At 35.7% G+C, this 20,171-nt stretch overlaps 1 protein-coding gene across 4 annotated transcripts in view; it reads right to left on the reverse strand.

The window, feature by feature from the left end:
* Positions 1 to 20,171, reverse strand: part of LOC109146704 (TMV resistance protein N-like) — a 129,424-nt gene that overhangs the window by 55,696 nt on the left and 53,557 nt on the right. Inside the window, exon 1 of one of the 4 annotated variants that reach the window (XM_019294355.1) lies at positions 8,859 to 9,391. The exons of the other annotated variants lie outside the window; for them this stretch is intronic. Within the exon in view, the coding sequence (XP_019149900.1) occupies positions 8,859 to 9,334 (476 nt within the window). The 5' untranslated portion in view covers positions 9,335 to 9,391. Of the gene's footprint in view, positions 1 to 8,858; positions 9,392 to 20,171 lie in introns of those variants that run through there. 4 annotated transcript variants of the gene reach the window in all.

Below are 20,171 nucleotides of genomic sequence, written 5' to 3' on the forward strand. Positions count from 1 at the left end.
ACGCGCGGTGCATAATCGATTATGCACCGCGGTGCACGATATAATTTGCTGCTAGTATTAATATATGGCCTGCATATTTGCCGTGTTCATTTTCTTCATTTCATACGAATCATAATCATCCATCGCAACTGATCGATAATTGATCACTATTTTCTTGTTAATCTGCTTCTTCATTTTCGTGCTCGTCATCGGGGGGAACGATGTGTTCTGGCAACAGTTCCTGACAGAGGAAGTTGAGTTTGAGAGAAGAGAGATTGGGATCAGAAATGGTAGAGAATGTATGATTATTTTTGCAGAACGGATGGGGCATTTCACTCCGGCAACTGGAAATTGATCGAAAGATGAATACTCTTTTGATGGTTCTGACTTTTGAGAGTAGAAATATAATGGACGCCTACAGATCGTGAGCGACGGAGAAGGCATGGAAAGGGAAGGCGAGGCAGAAGAATCAACTCTACAAATGCACAAACTCCGGGCACCGGGTGAAGGGAGAAGAAGAGACTTGTAATGACCAATTTACCCCTATGAATAAATAATTAAAAATGCTTTATATTTTTCCGGCAACATTTGTCCAGTGACTTGGTCGGGATGACCAAATGTGTTAAAAATTGTAAGTTACGAAACTAAATTGTTAATTTTTAAAATCGAGTATTGAAATTAATTAACAAAACATCAATAGTCACTGGACTAAAAATATAATTTTTTTTCTTTGAATTATTGGTATGTATAATACACAATTGTGAATTGTACATATAAAAATAAGCCAGGGACACTTGCCTACTTTTGAAATGAAAAAGTATTACAAAGATGCATTTACTAATGTTACAAGTATCATATGCTCCAAATTTAGTGATTATCAAATTCAAAATAATATTTTAGGTAATAATTTAATTAGACATTATTAATGCTAAGAATTATGTTAAGAATTTTATGATGTTATCTCTGGGCGTTTACTAATAGGAAATTTTCAGAAAAATTATCAAATTTGAAATTTAAAAACATCCAAACGCTTTTACTAAACAACAACAGTTGCATAAACACACCTAAGAGCTAACACCCTCAATCGCCACTTTCCTTCTTCACTTTCTTCACAGCTTCAACACCCCCTCGGTAGTCCGATCACAACTTCACTTTCTTCCCCCTCTATCTATCTTCTGTTGTGTGTTCTCCTACTCCATTCTCCAAACTACTTGTGCGATCCAATCATTGCTGAGACTTCAAAATATACTCAGCTTCCCATGGGCCTTACAATGGAACTTTTTGTAGTTCCGCAAGATCTGATCACAATAATCCCTGTTGGCACCTTCCCAAGAAAGAAACTCTCAATTCAAGTTCCTGAAAAACACCAAGCATTTCAAATCATAAAGAAGGATGGTTGATGAAACTGATAACAAAATATGAAGGACACAAATTCAAAAATTAAGAACCTGTAAGCTATACTATACTCCCCAACTTCCCTTCCTCATCATTCTCGGATGCAGTAATACAGTAGTTGATTAGTAATATTGGAACTGTATCAGCAAAGTGGGAACCAAAATGTATGGCCACCAAGTCCATCTAAACTCCCATTACGAAAACCCAAGAGTTTAACTTTGAGTAGAGGTTGTGGATGCTTACTTGGAGCATGCTGAGTTTAGTTCATGCCACCAAAACCTGTTTGATCACAAGTACAGTACACCACAAATCAGCAGCAGCATTACGATACTCTGTTCCTCAGAGTAATATGAGCTATGGAGGGGATCGCACCGCCCCCAATCACCGGAAAAATCAACTCCATTATAAACAGGGACTGCAGCATCATAACCATCCACCACCGCAATTTTTATATTATCAACTCAAACTGCAATTGAATTGAAATGAAACTTTCGGTGAGTTGAAATGAAACTACAGTGTATATATAAAATGAAACTGAATATCATTTCACATTTTTTAGTGTATATTGAGTAATGAAATTGTAGTTATATCGAAATGATCATGTAGTTGTGTTTTAATGAAACTATGGTGTATATAAAATAAAATTAAATAACATTTTCACATATTTGGGTGTTATAATATCGAATGAAACTGTAGTTATATTGAAATGAAACTGTAGGTATATCGAAATGAAACTACAGTGTATACAAAATGAAATTGAATAACAGAGTTACTTTTTGTGGAATGGCGCGGAACGACGTAAAACAAATGACGTTTCTTTTCATTAAATAAAATATCGTTTTGATGCGCGATGCATAATCGATTATGCACCGCGGTGCGCGATATAATTTGCCGGAGAGGGGAGAATGGGCCCCCTTTAAGCATGGGCCTTGGGCAAGGGCCCAGCCTAACCATGCCCCTGGATCTACCAGACATGTTAATTCATGGAAAGAGAACGAATTGAGATCGGAAACGGCAAATTATATTATGCACCGCGCGTCTTTTTTTTTTTAAATGAAAATAAACAGTGTTAGTTTCCGCCGTTTCGCACCCTTTTGCAAAAAGTAACTCTGTTATTCAGTGTCATTTTGTATACATTGCAGTTTCAGTTCAACACAACTACAGTTTCATTTCAATATAACTATAGTTTCATTTGATATTTATAGACTCAAATATGTGTAAATGTTATTTAATTTTATTTTATATACACTATAGTTTCATTAAAACACAACTACATGATTATTTTGATATAATTACAGCTTCATTGTACAATATACACTCAAATATTTGAAATGTTATTCAGTTTCATTTTATATACACTACAGTTTAATTTCACTATAACTACAGTATCATTTTGATATAACTGCAGTGTCGGTTTAGATATATTATAGTGTCAGTTGGTGTTTAATACACCAAACAAGCGGACTCCGTTAACTCTAACGGCGGGCCGTTTCTTCACTTAAAGAAACGGCGCCGTTTTTGACCGCGATGCACATGCACCACGGTCTATAATATAACGACTGATCGGAAACAACTCCAAACCTGAGAAAGATCTGCGAGTAAAGATGCAGTAGTGTTTCTTTGAGTAAAAAGAATTGGCTGAAGAAACAGCAACTACGGCTCCAATCCCTTGAACGATATATAGCAGCCATTTCATCCAAAAGCTTCTTCTGCTTCAGCTTCTTCTTCTGTTTGTACCTACATATCCACACAAACAAAGCAAATAAAATACAATAAATTAAAAGCTGTACGTATGTTTTGAACATGATCACTATATTAATTAATTTTAAGCATGCATATATAAAAACAACATAAAATACTATAAAAATCATGTTTTTATTAACACCTGGGATGGCCTCTAATTTATGGTTGGTGAAGATGCAGGCCGGAATCCATTCAATTCCCTTGTGCAGTGGATAGAAAGAAACGCACTTGGCCTTCTTTATATGTATTTCAAACACACACATTAATTAATATATATCATCTGCAAAACAATATAACATAATATAATATAATAATGATGTTATAATAATATATATAACGATCCAAGCTGAGGTTCCATTACATACATACATACATACCCCAAATTAAAGGTATTGGAAAATTGCAGTATTCAAGCCCGCCCAGTTGAAGCAGCATGCAAAATCTAGAAACTATATATATATCATCTTCAGAGCATGCCTACATTACATTAAGGAATTAATATAACATACAGTTAATATTTATTTTAAGTATTATTACTACCTAAGCTAGCTAGCTACTATAATAATAATATAATATAATATAAACACACCAAATTAAATCATGTAATCTATCAAAGATAAAGTGCAGTGATACAGATAAATTAAGTTGAACATAACTAACTAACTAACCTTGAACCGTATGTACTATCTTCCTTCATCTATCCCAACAAAAACACTTTAGGAGAAACTCCCCAATAATGCTGCTCCAACCATAATTCTTCTGCTCTTCTTCTTCTACACCTACACCTACACCTACACCTACACCTACACCACTACTTGTTGAAGAATCATTAATTTCTACGAAGCCTCTTGGGGATGGAAAGAAACGCACTTCTCCATCTGAGTTTCTTTGTATTTCAAATAAACAAAGCAGCAGCATCTTCTTCTTCTTCTTCTTCTGCAGAGGTGGATGGATATGAGCATACTCCTCCAATACTTCTCCAATCCCCCTAATTGGTCCCACCTCAAATTCAGTTACCTCATAATCAAACCTAATATATTTCGGAGGTTCCTTTACAATCCAAGCACCACTGCTTTTGCTTCTCACACTAACACCAACTCCAAAAAGCTCCTCATCATTACCATCAAAACCACTAGTGTTTCTGATTTGAAAGGTTTTTGTATCCCCCAAAATTCTCGGAATTCTGCAATACACAAAACCTCCAACCACCATAAGCGAAATCTGGACAGTATTACCTTCTGAATGTGCCTACATCATCATTATTATTATTATTATTATTATTATTATTATTATTATTATTATTATTAACCAAATCGGACAAAGATGAGAGAGAGGAATTAACTTAACTAACTTGGAACCAATTTTCAATCGAAGGAATCCTCAAACCACTGCAATTTGTTATCTCAACACATCTTAAAGATTCAAGACTCTCCAATCTTGGAAGCTCAACCAAACTTTTGCAATTGGGAATACATAACATTTTAAGGCTTTTCAAGTTTTGTATTTTTTCCAATGACACACAATTTTTTGCAAAGAGTGACTTCAAACTAAGAGGAAGTTGTAGCAATGCTCTTAGATTTTGCCAATCATCCAATATGAGATCTCTCAAATTAGAAAGATGAGAAAGGTTGAAGGGTAAGCTTTGAAGATTATAACAACTTTTCCCGGATAAATCTAAATATTTCAAAGTGGTGAAACTTCCAAGAGCAATTTGTAAGCATTCATGCAAATAGTTATAAGGGATCGTCAAAGATTTGTGATGTCCTATCTTAAGTGATCGTAAGGATTCAAGACTTTCTAAGCCTGAAAGTTCAACAAAACTTTTGCAGTCCACAATACCCAAGTTTTCAAGTCTTCTCAAGTTTGATATATCTGCTATTTTTTCTAATGACTCACAATCATATGCATTGAGACTCTCCAAACTAGGTGGAAGTTTTAAAAGTGCTCTAAGATTTTGCAAATCGTGGAGGTAGAGGTTTCTCAAATTGGAGAGATAACAAAGGTCCAACGATTTGCTTTCAAACCAAATTCCTGATAACTCTAAATCTGTCAACGAGGTCAAACTCCTAAGAGAAATTGGAAGATTTACTTGTCGGGATGTATTGAAACTCAACCTCAGACTTTCCAATGAGCATAAATTCGCAGCTGAAGATGGAAAAAAATCAACAGCTACTGAACCCACAGGGTATCCCAAGTCCAAGGACTCGAGATTTCTCAAGCAACCCGAAGAAAAGGGTAAATGTGAAATAGCAGTAACTTGAGCATTTAATCTTCTTAGTTGCTCTAATTTTTCAATGTCAATCGGAAGTTCCCTCAGATTCTTGCAACCAGATAAATGTAACACCTCAAGAGATTTTAACTTGCAAATGCTACTTGGAAGCACCTTCAATTTCTTGCATTTCCAAAAATATAATTTAACAAGCCTCTCCAAACTTCCAATTGATGGGTGAACATTCGCCAGATTTGAACAACCTCCGAAGGATATTTCCTGAAGACTTTGTGCCCCAGTAAAGTCTGGTGTACTCTTAAGTTGTTCACAATAATCGAGCCTTAACATCCTCAAGCATACAAAATGCTATTAAAATAAAATAGAGAGGTTTTAGTGTATTTCGATCTATTTTTTAGTCAAAATTATTAGAAAATATGCAATGTTAAAAGAAGCATTACACATACTAACCTGCATATTAGGTTGAAATTCTTCGATATTGCTATATCTCAAGTCTAACTCAACAAGTTTCGCACAATGAAAATCCGATTGTATGAGACTCAAATGGCAATTATTCAACCTTAAAAGCCTAAGCTCATTGGACAAATATTTAAAAGATCCTCTAAGAAGCACACCATCTAATATGAGTATTCGCAAATTTACCATCCTTATGAATACTTCCGTACTCAAAGGCACATTCTTTAACACGTTAGAGTTTACGATCATCCCTTCAATTGCTTTTGTACCCTAAACAAGTGTTTGATGTAGCAATATGTTAGATACTCTAAAATCTTTCATATTTTTAATAAAACTAAGTATTACAAGCAAATGAACTAGATTAATAACTCAAGTACAAAGAAAATGTTTTACCTTGTAGAACATCAAAAACAACATTTGGGTCCACCAACCTACTTCGTTTGCCAGGATTTCTTGGAGATTCCTTTTGAACAATTTCTCTTCCCATATCCCGTACTAAATCATGCATCTCAAGCTTTTTAAATTCTCTATCTCCATCTATTGTTAACAAACATCTTTCTATTAAACATCTGATTCCACTTTCAGCGTGAAAACCACAAGCTTCCAATATCATAGAAGTGTCTTTTTTGTCATGCCCAACAAAAAAACAAGCAATATCAAGAAAGATGTTTTTAGTATCACCATCAAGTGCATCATAGCTTATTTCAAGAATTGTTTGAATATCGTCATGAGGATTCCTTCTTAATTTCTCAATATCTTCCATCCACTCTTGCACCGATCTTCTACGCAAATGAGAGCCTATAATGGTAAGTGCTAATGGAAGTCCCCCAGTATAACTTGCTATCGTTTTGGATAGTTTAGTATACTCTTGTAATGCTATAGGAACACCAAAAGCATGCCAACTTAAGAGTTGCATAGAATCATCAATGCTTAATGTTTTAACCTTGTACTTCTCTTGTGTTCCAAGCTCACTCAACAAGTGAACATCTCTAGTTGTTATTATAATTGTACTACCTGAACCAAACCAATTTCGTTGACCTGCCAATGATTCTAATTGACTTATGTGGTCTATGTCATCAAGAACAATAAGAACCCTTTTGGATTGCAACCTTGCTTTGATCAAACTTATTCCTTCATCAACATTACCAATTTCAAAATTCTTTCGCTCGAGTGTTTTGCGAAGAAGTTTCTCTTGTAAACCAACTAGACCATTGTGTCCCTTATTCGAAACTTCTTGCCTAATATTTGCAACAAAGCAACTACCTTCAAACCCTTGAAAACTCATGATCAATTGATTATATATGGCTTTAACAAGGGTTGATTTCCCGACTCCGCCCATGCCAAAAATTCCCATCATCCGAACACCATCATTTGTTTGCATTTGTAATAAATGAAGTACATCTCCAACAAGAGAATCAATTGCAACAGGATGCTTTGCAACATTCATGGGCATAAAATTCAACACCCGTAGCACTTCTTCAGTAATAACCTCAATGAACTTTGACTCATACCTAATTAGATTTAAATTTATTGGTTTAATCTGTCTATATATTGATTTTAAAAACAAAAAACAAAAAAAAAAAAAAAAGAGGCAAAAAACACAGTTAAAAAACCAAATTGAAAACACGACAGCTGACATTAATTAAAACACTATTCTACCAATTAAATCGAAGACTACGACCAATTAATAATCCATCGCAATAATAATTTTAAAATGTGTTCTTTCTTGGCTAAAAAGTTAAGTTGATAGTTGAATTAGCAACAATTGGACCATAATTTACTTTTGAGTTACTTTCATTTTTTGTCCTAGATTTATAGGTGTCAGTCAACTTTTAGTCCTTTTCTATTAGAACATCCACATTTGGTCCTAGTATTATTGTGGGATGACCATTTTTGGTACTCTATCAACAAAATAGTTTTAATACCATTAAATACAAAGCTATTTTGATCTTCAATTACGATTTCTTTTAAATAAACATAAAAATATAACGTGATCAACTCACTTTGTATAAAAGTGATCGAAATGTCTTTGTATTTAATGAAATTTCAATAATTTTGTTGACGGAGGACCAAAAATGGTCATGCCACAATAATACTAGAACCAAATGTGGATGTTCTAATAAAAATGACTAAAAATGGTCTGCCACCTATAAATCTAGGACAAAAAATGAAATTAACTCTTTATTTTTAAATAAACCTTTTACATGGGTTGGTTCTAATACCAAATTGAAGGATATTTCAACTAGAAGGCCGGTTGAGCTAATAATTGAATTAGTGTGGAAGAAATTTCCATCTTTAAATATTGAACTGTATATCAAAAATTCAATACAGATTAGATCCATGGGTACAAATTAAAATTGAACATAAAATTAGATTTTCAAATACAGATTATGTTAAGAACCTAGTAAATTATATTTTGCAGACAAAATTGACTATAAGAGATTTTTAAACATTTTACATTAATTAAATATTGTTACCAACAAATACAATTCGTCAATTACTATAACTTCAAAAAATTTAATATTTTTTTTATAATCAATAAAAATGAATACTAAAAATTTGTGAGGATCGTGTGGTAGTTTAGAACACTACCTAATCTGCTATGCACTTCTCGTATTGAGAAAAATCCTGAATTCACTATGAGCACAATTTCGATACTTCTCAGCTCTCGGTACATAAGATAGGGAATTGAATGCATTTCTTTTGTTGTTGGCTAGAAATCTTTATATAGCCTTTTAAAAGATAAGTTATCTTTGATCCGCATTAGAATGTCATTTCATACATTGACTCGAACTTGTATTCTCACTTTATCTTGGTCTTGGATTCTTTTCGTTTGACTGGATTGAAATTTATATTTTTACCAATAATTTTAGACAAAAAAAATGAGTCAACCATTACTACTTTTAAAAATTAATTAAAGTTAGAATAGATGCAGATTTTTCTCTTTCAATTATTTTTAAAATTTTCTTTACAAAATTGCTATAAATATGTTTACTATATGAGTAGGTGTGTCAGGCAATATCAACAAATAAAAGGAAATCAAAAGAGTTAGGATTACCCATTTGACATGGTTTGCAAATCCCATCCGGACAAGTTAGCAGCTGCAGTGAGTGCATCTTTCCACCCATTAACTTTTTGATCTCCAAATCGTTGTCGGTGTAGAGTCAATGCATCACCAAAAGTGCTTGTTTGTTTGCGAACCTCAGAAGGATCAACATTGTAGAATATGGGAAAAATAATCTGATTCAACTTTTGTTTACATTCCATGATCTTCACAAGCTTATCTAGACACCATCGGGATCCAGCATAGTCTTTGGAGAATACGATGATGGATATCCTCGACTCCTCTATGGCCCTAGACAGCTCAAAAGAAATATCCTCACCTCTCCATATCGATTCATCATCCCGAAAGGTGTTAACTCCAGCCCGCCTTAAATCTGCATAGAGATGATCGGAAAATGATCCTCGTGTCTCACCCCTAAAACTCAAGAAAACATCATACGTCATGCGAGCATATGATGAAGATGATGCCATACTCGATCGAAATCTGAGTATACTATCTGTCTGGATTTTCTAGCAGCTTGCCTTTGGAGCTATGAACTAAAGATTCATTTAAAGAGCTTTGAAAACGCGTGTAGCAGATCAGCAGTGAGGACTTAGACATTTCAAAGTATATAATAATTCAATTAGACATATTCCCACGCGTTATCTTAGGATACCAGTTCTCCATTTGAATATGCCACTATAATAAATTAAATTATTATTATTATTATTATTTTGATGATATAACATAACGTATCATTATTGTTTTGAAAGGAATAACGTATCGTTATTATTAGGACTCTACAGCATAACCACTAGTATCCTCAGGACAGTCAATCCAGTCTGAGTCAGAGAAGGCATGCAATTCTCTGGACTCTGAGTCTCTGACTCTGATTTTTGGATGCGTAAACCATAAGAGAGTCCTTCTAAGATACTTCAACACACGCTTGACTTGTTCCTAATGTGTGACTATAGGTGCGTGCAGTGCATATGTTGGCAAAGTTGATTAACTACAAAGGATAAATATGGTATGGTGATATAGTAAGATACTGCAGAGCTTCAGCCAGGCTCCTGTACTGTGTAGTATCATCATATAAATCTGTAGAAGTAGGAAGAGATTCCGAAACAAGTATGAGAGTGGATAGAAGTTTGCAATCTGTCATACCAGCTCGTTTCAAAATAGCATGCATATAACGTTGTTGAGATAGAAGAATCTCATCAGTGCATTTAACGGTTTCAATACCAAGGAAGAAACTTGGTTTACCAAGTGTTGATCCCAGTAGTGTCTGAAGAGAGTCTAGAGGGGGGGGGGGGGGTGAATAGACTCTACTCGATTTTTGAACACAACTCTCAAAGAGTAAAGCACAACGGAAAGTATATGTTCTTTTTAAATGATTCTTTGCACACTTTCGTTATGAAAATTAGGGTTTGATGTTTGTTAATGAGATGCAAAGCAGGTCAATCGCCGAAACTGAGAGAGAGAGAGATTTTTATAGTGGTTCGGCGGTTAACAAAGCCTACTCCACTCTTCTTTCACAACTCGTGAAAGGGTTTGCACTATCACTCCTAGTACAAACCACTAGTACAAAAAACATCAATAAAATTGAATAATTCGCACCCAAAGTTTAAACTTTGGACGCCAAAAGTGTAATGCGGTGGCATATTTTTATTAAAATGCCACTATATAATTTGTTTTTTGTTAATTAAAATGAATAGGCGTCCAAAGTTATAGACCTTTGGACGCCTATTACGGACGCCTATCTAACGGGCCAAATAATAGGCATCCAAAGTACGTAACTTTGGACGCCTATTATATAACAGTCCAAATAATAGGGGTCCAAAGTTATGTACTTTGGACGCCAATTATTAGGGTTCAAAATTGCAAACCCTTCGTCTTCATCATCAGGTCTACGCTCTCCACACTCCACACACCTAAATCCCTCGCCGTCGCCACCTCACCGCGATTCCGCCGCCTCCTCACCGTGTCGCCGCCGCCACTAGCCTCCTCGCCGCCACCGCCACTCGTCTGAGTCCTCGCCGCTGCCGCCACTGCACCGGAGATCCAAGCTCGTCGACATCTTCTTCAAAAGCTGGTATCCTCGCCGCCCTTGCCGCCTCCGGTCTCCAAGCTCGCCGCCGCAGCCACGCACGCCGACCGCCGCCGTAGCTACGCAGGCCGAGCTTCCGCAGGTACGTAAATTATTTTTTATTTATTTTTTGTTTCGAAAATCAATTTTTAATTTTATTGAGTTTGTCTCCTATATGGATTAGGAATATGATTTTGTCTCATACTAGGACTAGGAGTGAAACGGATAGACCCTTTGTACAGAGATTAGATGCCTATAAATATATTGGTTGTATCCCTAAGGGGTTGTGTCATCACTATCACCATCACTATAAATAAGAGTATAGTTTCACTCCCGTGGACGTAGGCACATTGCCGAACCACGTAAATCTTTCTTCTTTACTCTTTCTGCCATTATTATTTTTCTTGTTCTTGTTAATCTCAACAAATTGGTATCAGAGCACTGTTGAGATGGCTAGTTCAAGTACAAAATTCGAGGTTTCAAAGTTTGATGGTATAGGGAATTTTGGGTTATGGCGGTCTAGGGTAAAGGATTTGTTGGCATATCAGGGTCTTCTGAAAACCTTGAGGGCGAAAACGCCAGCTAATCTGGAAGTGGAAGAGGCTGATTGGAAGGAGTTGAAGAAGCAGGAAGCTATGAACGTGGTTCAAGCCGATGACTCTTATTATAGTGAAGGTGGTGTTCTAGCGGTAACTAGTAAGAAGTTCGAACATTGTTTAGACTTGTTGGGCGTTTATAGATGCTAGATGAGAAGATGGTGAGGGGCGCTGTTGTGTTGGGGCAGCGTGGATACCAGGAGGGGATATGGACCTGGTATGGGCCAGTATGACACTGGTATGGGCTGGGCTTGTCATGAGTCACGACTGGTATGCGTCGGGCTTGACGTGAGTTACGGCTGGTATGGGTCGGGCTTGGCATAAGTCACGGCTGGTATGGGCCAGTATGGCACTGGCATGGGTCGGGCTTGGCATAAATCACGGCTGGTATGGGCGGACGCTTCGGGATGAAGCGATTCGTGAACATGCACTGGGAACGTTTGATGTTGCGTGGTGCGTGTTACTAACCAGTGGCAATTATTGGTTAGTGGAGCATTGGGCAAGGCACACGGGTTTAGTGTGACTTTGCAGGGGCACTGTTGTGTTGGGGCAGCGTGGATACCAGGAGGGGACATGGTCACATGGTCCTGGTATGAGCCAGATGCAGGAGGTCAGCTAAACGAGACAGTTAGCATGAGTCGCGGCTAGTATAACAAGTCGACGGCTGAGGGCGAATGGCTTGGGACGAAGTGGTTCGTGTACGTGCACTGGGTAACGTTTGATGCTGCATATGCGTGTGGCTGGCTAGTTGGGATGAACATGGTTGTTCCTACCCATGTGTATATGTAGATAAATATTTTTCTCCTAAGGGACATATTTGCCAATGTGGAGATAGTCTTTCTCCTAAAGGGCATATATGTGAAGGTGGAGATGGTGAGATAAATTTTTTCTCCTAAAGAGCATATTCGTCAAGGTGGGGATTTATTGAGTTATCTTTTCTCCTAAAGAGCATATTCGCCAAGGTGGAGATTGTTGAGTTTGTCTCATATATGGATTAGGAATATGAGTTTGTCCCATACTAGGAGTAGGAGTGAAACGGATAGACCCTTTGTACAGGGATTAGATGCCTATAAATATATTGGTTGTATCCCTAAGGGGTTGTGTCATCACTATCATCATCACTATGAATAAGAGTATAGTTTCACTCCCGTGGACGTAGGCACATTGCCGAACCACGTAAATCTTGTCTTCTTTACTCTTTTTGCCATTATTATTTTTCTTGTTCTTGTTAATCTCAAAAAATTTAATTATATTTATTTGTAATTTATTTTAGAATTTTTATTGTTGTTTATTTATTTTAAAATTTGTTTTTAATTTATTAATTTGTTATAAATATTAATTGTGTGGTATTGTATATGCATATAAAAATGTGTGGTACGGAGAAAACCTGGATATGTTTTTGATAGAGCTAGTTTTATGGTTCAACAAAATTAAAACAGTAGAATATATAGATGGAGCTAGTTTGACTTTTGTTATTCAACAAAAAGATGGTCTTTATATATGTTTTTTATTTTTATGGTTCACCTAGAAGAAGTGAACTGAAACACTAAGCTCAAATAGTTGGACCACAAAACAGAGGATTAGGTGGCACCAGAACTTGATTGTTCTTATTTTTTAAGATGGTCTATTAAGACATTGAACTGATCATCAAATAGTTTAGTTCATCTAACAAAATTATATATATTAGGGAAAATTGTAAAAAATGTCCCTCTATAATATGTCAATTATCAATGTTACCCCTGAATTATGAGTGGTGTAAATGTTGCCCCTCAATTATCAAAACGGTGCACATATAGCCCCTCCCGTAATGGACATGTGGTTCCCCGTTAGTGTACGACACCGTTAAGTCGGAGTAAATATGTAATTTAGTTGTTTTTTCCCTCCCTCGATTCGAAGTACCAGCGATAGACCGCAGTGGGGAACCACAAGTCCGTTACGGGAGGGGCTATATGTGCACCATTTTGATAATTGAGAGGCAACATTTACACCACTCATAATTCAGGGGTGACATTGATAATTGGCATATTATAGAGGGGCATTTTTTACAATTTTCCCTTTATATTAATAAGTTAACAAAATTCAGATTACTTGTATGGGACAAAACTTAATTAAAGAAAAGAAAAGAACAGAAAACCAGGTTGACAACTGCAGTTGCACTGATTTTTATATTAATGCTTGCCACTGTGGGATATGAGGGCTAACAGGTAAGCAAAAACTGCACTATGAGATTTTTTTTTAATTTTTTTTTAAATTAAGAAAAATTGAACTTGTAATTTATGAATTATAAGATAATATTATGAAAAGTGACAGTAACTTTTAACAAAATTATCTATTATTATCATATGATATAATTCAAAAACCAAAAATACATATACATTTTTTCATTAATTTAACATTTTGACCTATGAGAGACTTAATAATTAAAAGATAAAAGGTGATATTTGATTCAAATGTTGGTATGGAAATTTGATTGGTAAATGTGTAGATGAGTAGAAATAGGAAGGGGCGGGCACATGGCCATGGCCCATGGGGGCTATTTTGTCACCAACTGCCAGACAGCTTACAACTAGTAAAGTCTGAAGACTAAATAAACATATCCAAGTCCCTAGCTTTGTCAATCAGGGAAAATGTAATTAATGTGGTAGCTCCCTGCCCAACAAGGCTGTCATCAGAATTTTATAACCTAAAACAAGGCTGTCATCATCAGAGAAAATGATATATACCCTTAGTATAGTTGACTAATAATACATGCATGCATAACTAATATTTTGCTTTAATACAACCAACTAATAATATAATTAATCAAAAATGAATTTGATTAAGTGATTGGATAATGATTAATTAATCAAAATAATGACCTAGTCAATCCAAGAAAATAATTGAATAACTGTCATTAATTTTTGGACTAATGAATAACCTACTAATTTTTTTTTTTTAGGGTTTATTATTTATTTGTATATATTGGAATTAAGGGTATAGATCATTGGATTAATTCAATATATAATGAAGTAGAATAAACTAGTAATTTTTTATTTTTTTATTATTTATTTGTATATGTTGGTTTTATGACTTTGAAAGGTAAGAATGAATATTAGTTGTTATTGTGTAGTATTAAAGGAGGAAGGGGAGAAATAGCGTACTAGTAGTAATTGAAGCATGTGCTCCATCGCAATTAAAAGTTTAAGTTGCCCCCTCATGTTTGCGGTGAGTTAAGCAACACGTGGATCGTAGTCGCTTATTGGGTGGTGAACCCATGACCTTTGGTCTGCCTCTGATACCAAATTGAATCATATGCTCCATCTCAACTAAAAGCTTAAGCTGATAGTTGAATTGCACATTAATGGTTATGCTCAACAGTAGTAAACAACATTCTCATAGTAGCACAATAATGGTACAAGACTTGACTTGATGATTTATTATTTAGTTAAAGTTTTAATGTGAGCCTTTAAGTTATAATTCAAGTAAACTAACTCATGTATCATATCTTCAATGTTGTGTGATAATATATAGGAGATATGGATTGGAGTTAGATGTATGAAAAATGCAATACACTTGAATATGTTCATGGGGTTCAAGAGTTTATAAAAATTGCCGAGGAATATGCAAGTCAAATTGGTGAAAATTATATAGTGTGCCCTTGTTATGATTGTAGAAATCTAAAAAAGTTTCGTGCGTAGTTCTGAACAAATTAAGAGTCATTTGATACGTCGTGGTTTTAAGCTAGGATATGACTGGTGGATATGGCATGGCGAAACTATCCCTACTAGTAAGAGTGCAAATCAAAGAGAATGTAGAAAAAATGTAGAGAAAGATCAAAGTAATGAAGATAATGTTGGAAATGATGGAGACAATGATCGGCTAGATGAATTGATGCGTGATATGCAAGGGGATTTGAATGAAATGCCTCAAGAGTTTGAAAGCTTTTTTGAGAGTTCTGGAAAACCTTTGTTTTCTGGATGTAGTAAACTTACAAAGTTATCAGCAGTGCTTAAATTGTATATGTTAGAAACAAGTGTATTTAGATTTTGATGATACCAAACTGTCATAGATTGTAGACCCCTATTTTTCGCTTGTTTGATAAGTCTCGTATGAAAAAGGCATGAGATGTTAAACCATGCACGAGACGAGTATAATAGGTCTACATGAAGATTCGAAGATGATCCAAAAATGCTTCCAGACGAAAGAAGGATTAAGCAAGTCTCGGATAGACTGCTTTTACAAAAGGAACCTTCACCTAAGAAGGAAGGACGAAAGATGAGGACAATCTTTCGTTGCTCATTCCTAAGTGAACAAGTCAATGACAGACTTGTAAAAAGACAACACTCATTAAGTGAAGCAATGAGAATGTTTTCTATTACTCAGATGGGCAAATCATTCGGACAAAGAGTGTCCTAGGAATGATCTTCACTAAAGACAAGGAGCATTAAAAGACTTGTACCATCTTGTCAGATATCAAAGAGAAAAGCCACAATGTTTTTGGCTCCAACAGCTATACAGTACAAGTGCATTAAATGCTCAATGCCCACTGGGTAATACACACTGGTTATTAGGTTTAATATTTTCATCTCCCTCCAACGGATGGATTTTTCCACCTATAAATACCTCTCTTCACCATTGAAGAAGGTGCTGGTTAACTCACTCTTGTGATCTTAAGAAAAGCTCTTCAAATGGTTTCATTTTCTAAAGCTTTTCATAACCAGTGTCAGTTGTGAAGTTTTTCAAAGACACATTCATCCTCATACTTCACAACTTGAAGCAGTCTTGCAATTTCTCAAGTGAAGATTCATCCAGACATCAAGACAAGGATGCAACCTGTTGGAGAAACATCAGATTATCTTTCCAACATCTCAACTTAGGAAGAAGTTGATAGAGGCGGAGTAAACTTTAGGAGTTGAAAAACCTTTCAAGTGGCTGTTCGACTTAGTGATCAAGGAAGCCAGCTTGAAGTAGTTTGTACTAGGAGTGATAGTGCAAACCCTTTCACGAGTTGTGAAAGAAGAGTAGAGTAGGTTTCGTTAACAGCCGAACCACTATAAAAATCTCTCTCTCCTTATCTCTTTACATTCAGCTATTACTTTCGTGCATTGCATATCATATCGACCAAACGCTAAGTTTTTATTTCAACGAAAGTGTGCAAAGAACACTTAAATCAAAATATTGTTTCCGCTGTGCATAACTCTGAAAGGAGTCTCTTTGAAAAATCGGTTAGAGTCTATTCACCCCTCCCCCTCTAGACTCTCGTTAGACTCTACTGGGACCAACAAGTGGTATCAGAGCGGTTGCCTTGTACGGTAAACGTTTTTTCTTTACTGCCTGGTAGATCCCTTTATGCAAAATCTGCATAAGTTAAATTTTTTTCTTTGCACAAATTTTCTGAAAGAAATGGAAAGAGAGCATTCTAACCGTTCTAGGCCTCTTGCCTTTAATCTCTCAAAGTTTGATGACTGGAAAGTGAGAATGCAGGCACATGTCTCGGCTATTCATGATGAAATATGGGATGTGATGAGTACCGGTCCTATTGTCGTGATGATGGTAAACACTCAGGCAGCTGCTCAAGGAGCAGATCCAGAAGCCTTGATACCCAAGCCAAAATCGCAACTCACTTCAGATGAGAAGACTAGGGCAAACCTCAACAATGTTGCGCGAGACATCCTCTATAAGTCTCTAGATGATTCGCTATTCCCGAGAGTACGGAAATGCACTACAGCAAAACAAATCTGGGACATTCTCATGAGTTTAGGTGAAGGAGATGAACAGGAGATGGACAACAAGCTCACCATGGCCATGAAAAAGTTTGAAGACTTCAAAATGATGCCAAATGAAGCCATCACCTATATGGAGCGCACTCAGATTCACAAAACTCATGGGTGATCTTTCGGATCTTGGAAATGAGCCAACTGAAAAGGAGAAGAATTTATATATTCTTCGAGGGCTTCCAAAATCTTGGGAGATGAAAGTAACAGTCATGAGAGATCACAGAGATATGAAGACAACCAGCACGAGTAAGATCTTCAGCGATCTCAAAGCTTATGAGTTCGAGCACGAGCCCAAAGAATCTGAAGAACCCGAAACAAGAAATATAGCTTTGGTGGCTAATCAACAAGCATCAACATCAAACAGGTCGAATTCTAACCCTTGTGAATTTTTATCTGATGAACAATATGCTTTTTTAAAGGAATAATGTATCATTATTATTAGGACTCTACAACATAAAAACTAGTTGACTTACGATCCTCAAGATAGCCAGCCCAGTCCGAGTCAAAGAAGGCATGCAATTCTATGGACTCTGATTTTTGGATGCGTAAACCATAAGAGAGAGTCCCTTTAACAAACCTCAACACACGCTTGACTTGTTCCCATTGTGTGATTGTAGGTGCATACATATGTTGGCAAAACTAATTAACTGCAAAGGATAAATCTGGTTTGGTGATAGTAAGATACTACAGAGCTCCAGTCATGCTCCTATAATGTGTAGGATCATCATATAAATCTGTAGAAGTAGGAAGAGAGTTCGAAACAGGTATGTGAGTGGACAGAGGTTTGCAATATAATATGGCATACTAGCTCATTTCAAAATATTATGCATATAACGTTGTTGAGATAGAAGAATCCCATCAGTGCATTTAACTATTTCAATACAAAGGAAGAAACCTAGTTCACCAAGATCCCTAATCTTGAAAGTAGTAGACAATTTTGACAATAAATAATTCACAAGATCCTGATCACTGCCCATCACCAGAATGTCATCAACATAAACTAGAAGATAGACATAAGTAAAATTCTGTGAATAATAAAATAGTGACAGATCTGTTTTTTATATCTGGAATCCAACAGATAACAAAAACGTATGGAGGCGATTAAACCAAGCTCTTGGAGCTTGTTTCATCCCATAATCCCATACAATGACCGCTTCAACAGATAGACATGATTAGGGAATTGCACATTAATATAGCCAGGTGGTTGCCATATGTAAACAGTTTTAGTCAATTTACCATTAAGAAAAGCATTATGAACGTCAAGCTGCCTCATAGTCCAACCAGAAGATATAGCCAAAGAAACAAATAACCTGATTGTGGTAGGTTTTACAACCAGACTAAATGTGTCAAAAAATTCCTGACCAGGAATCTGATTGAACCCCTTTGCTACTAACCTTGCTTTGTATCTCTCAATTGAACCATCAGCCTTTCTCTTGGTTCGAAAGACCCATTTACAGTCAATCATTCTGGTATCTACAATATGTCTGTGCTTTCTCTCAACACGACCATTTTGTTCATGAGTATAGGCACAAGATTGTCTATGATAGATACCTAATTTAGTGAGAGATGAATGCAATTTTTTATACTCGGCACCGAAATTAGATTGGATGGATTTGATCTTACTATTGAAAAGTCATTCAACTAGAGCACAAAATTTCTTAAAAATATCATAGAGATCAGATTTTTGTTTCATGGGAAAATACCAAATAAAACGACAGAAGTCATTGACAAAGATAACAAAGTATCTATAACCATCAATAGACAAAAGAGGAGCTGGACCCCAAATATCAGTATAGACTATAGATTAAATCAAGAATTTTTGAACTAGAAGTTTCAACACGTGACAATGGAAAATGAGTAGATTTGCCCAACTGACACGCATTACATAAACGTGAAGTACAACGAAAAGTACTATTAGACCCACTAACCGAACAAAGAGGAAGAATACGACTAAGAACACAATGATGCGGATTGCCCAAACGATCATGCCAGACAGACAATGACGCACGAACAGAAAGAAACACGGAAGGTGACGAACTTGGAACTGGTAAAGTGTATAACCCACCAGAACTATTGCCCCGAAGAAGAATCTCCTTGGTGTTGGTATCCTTCACAACAAAAGAGGATGGGTGAAACTCAAAGAATACATTATTATCTGAGTTAATTCCACTTGAGGTCCCTTGTCTTTGGTGGCAATTCCAAATTTAGTCCCAGACTATCTTTTTGCCATTTAACATCCCAAACTATTCTTTTTTGGACAAGTTTAGTCCTTTTTCATGACTTTTCCTATTTTTATTAGTATGGGCATTTTTATCTTTTCATACTTTTCTTTTGTGTGTGTGTGTGTTTTTTTTTTTGTTTTTTTTTTTTGTTTTTTTTTTGTTTTTTTTTTTTTTTTGTTTCAACCGGTTCAATCGGTTTAGAACTTTAGATAACCTCTGATTTTTAGTAACCATATTTTCAACCAGTTTTTAGTAAAGTCCTAAACCAATTAAACCAGTTGAAACCAGAAAAATAACAAAAGAAATATATGAAGAGACAAAAATGTCCTTACTAAAAATAGGAAAAGTCATGAAAATGACTAAAATTGTCTAAAAAATAGTCTGGATGTTAAATGGTAAAAATGATAGTATGAGACTAAATTTGGAATTATCACCAAAGACAAGGGACCTGTGGTGGAATTAACACTTATTATCTAACTAGTCACGGGCACGCGCTTTGCGCGAAACGTCATGCCCAACAATAAATTATTTGTTCTAATTTTTAAATGATATAATATATATAAATTTTAATAATCAACATGATACAATTATTATTCCAAACATAATAATGACAAATTAAACATTAATAGTACATTATTAATAAAAAAAAAAATGTTATATACATTGCC

The sequence above is a fragment of the Ipomoea nil genome, unplaced genomic scaffold, assembly GCF_001879475.1.
Source record: "Ipomoea nil cultivar Tokyo-kokei standard unplaced genomic scaffold, Asagao_1.1 scaffold1936, whole genome shotgun sequence".
Lineage (NCBI taxonomy): Eukaryota > Viridiplantae > Streptophyta > Magnoliopsida > Solanales > Convolvulaceae > Ipomoea > Ipomoea nil.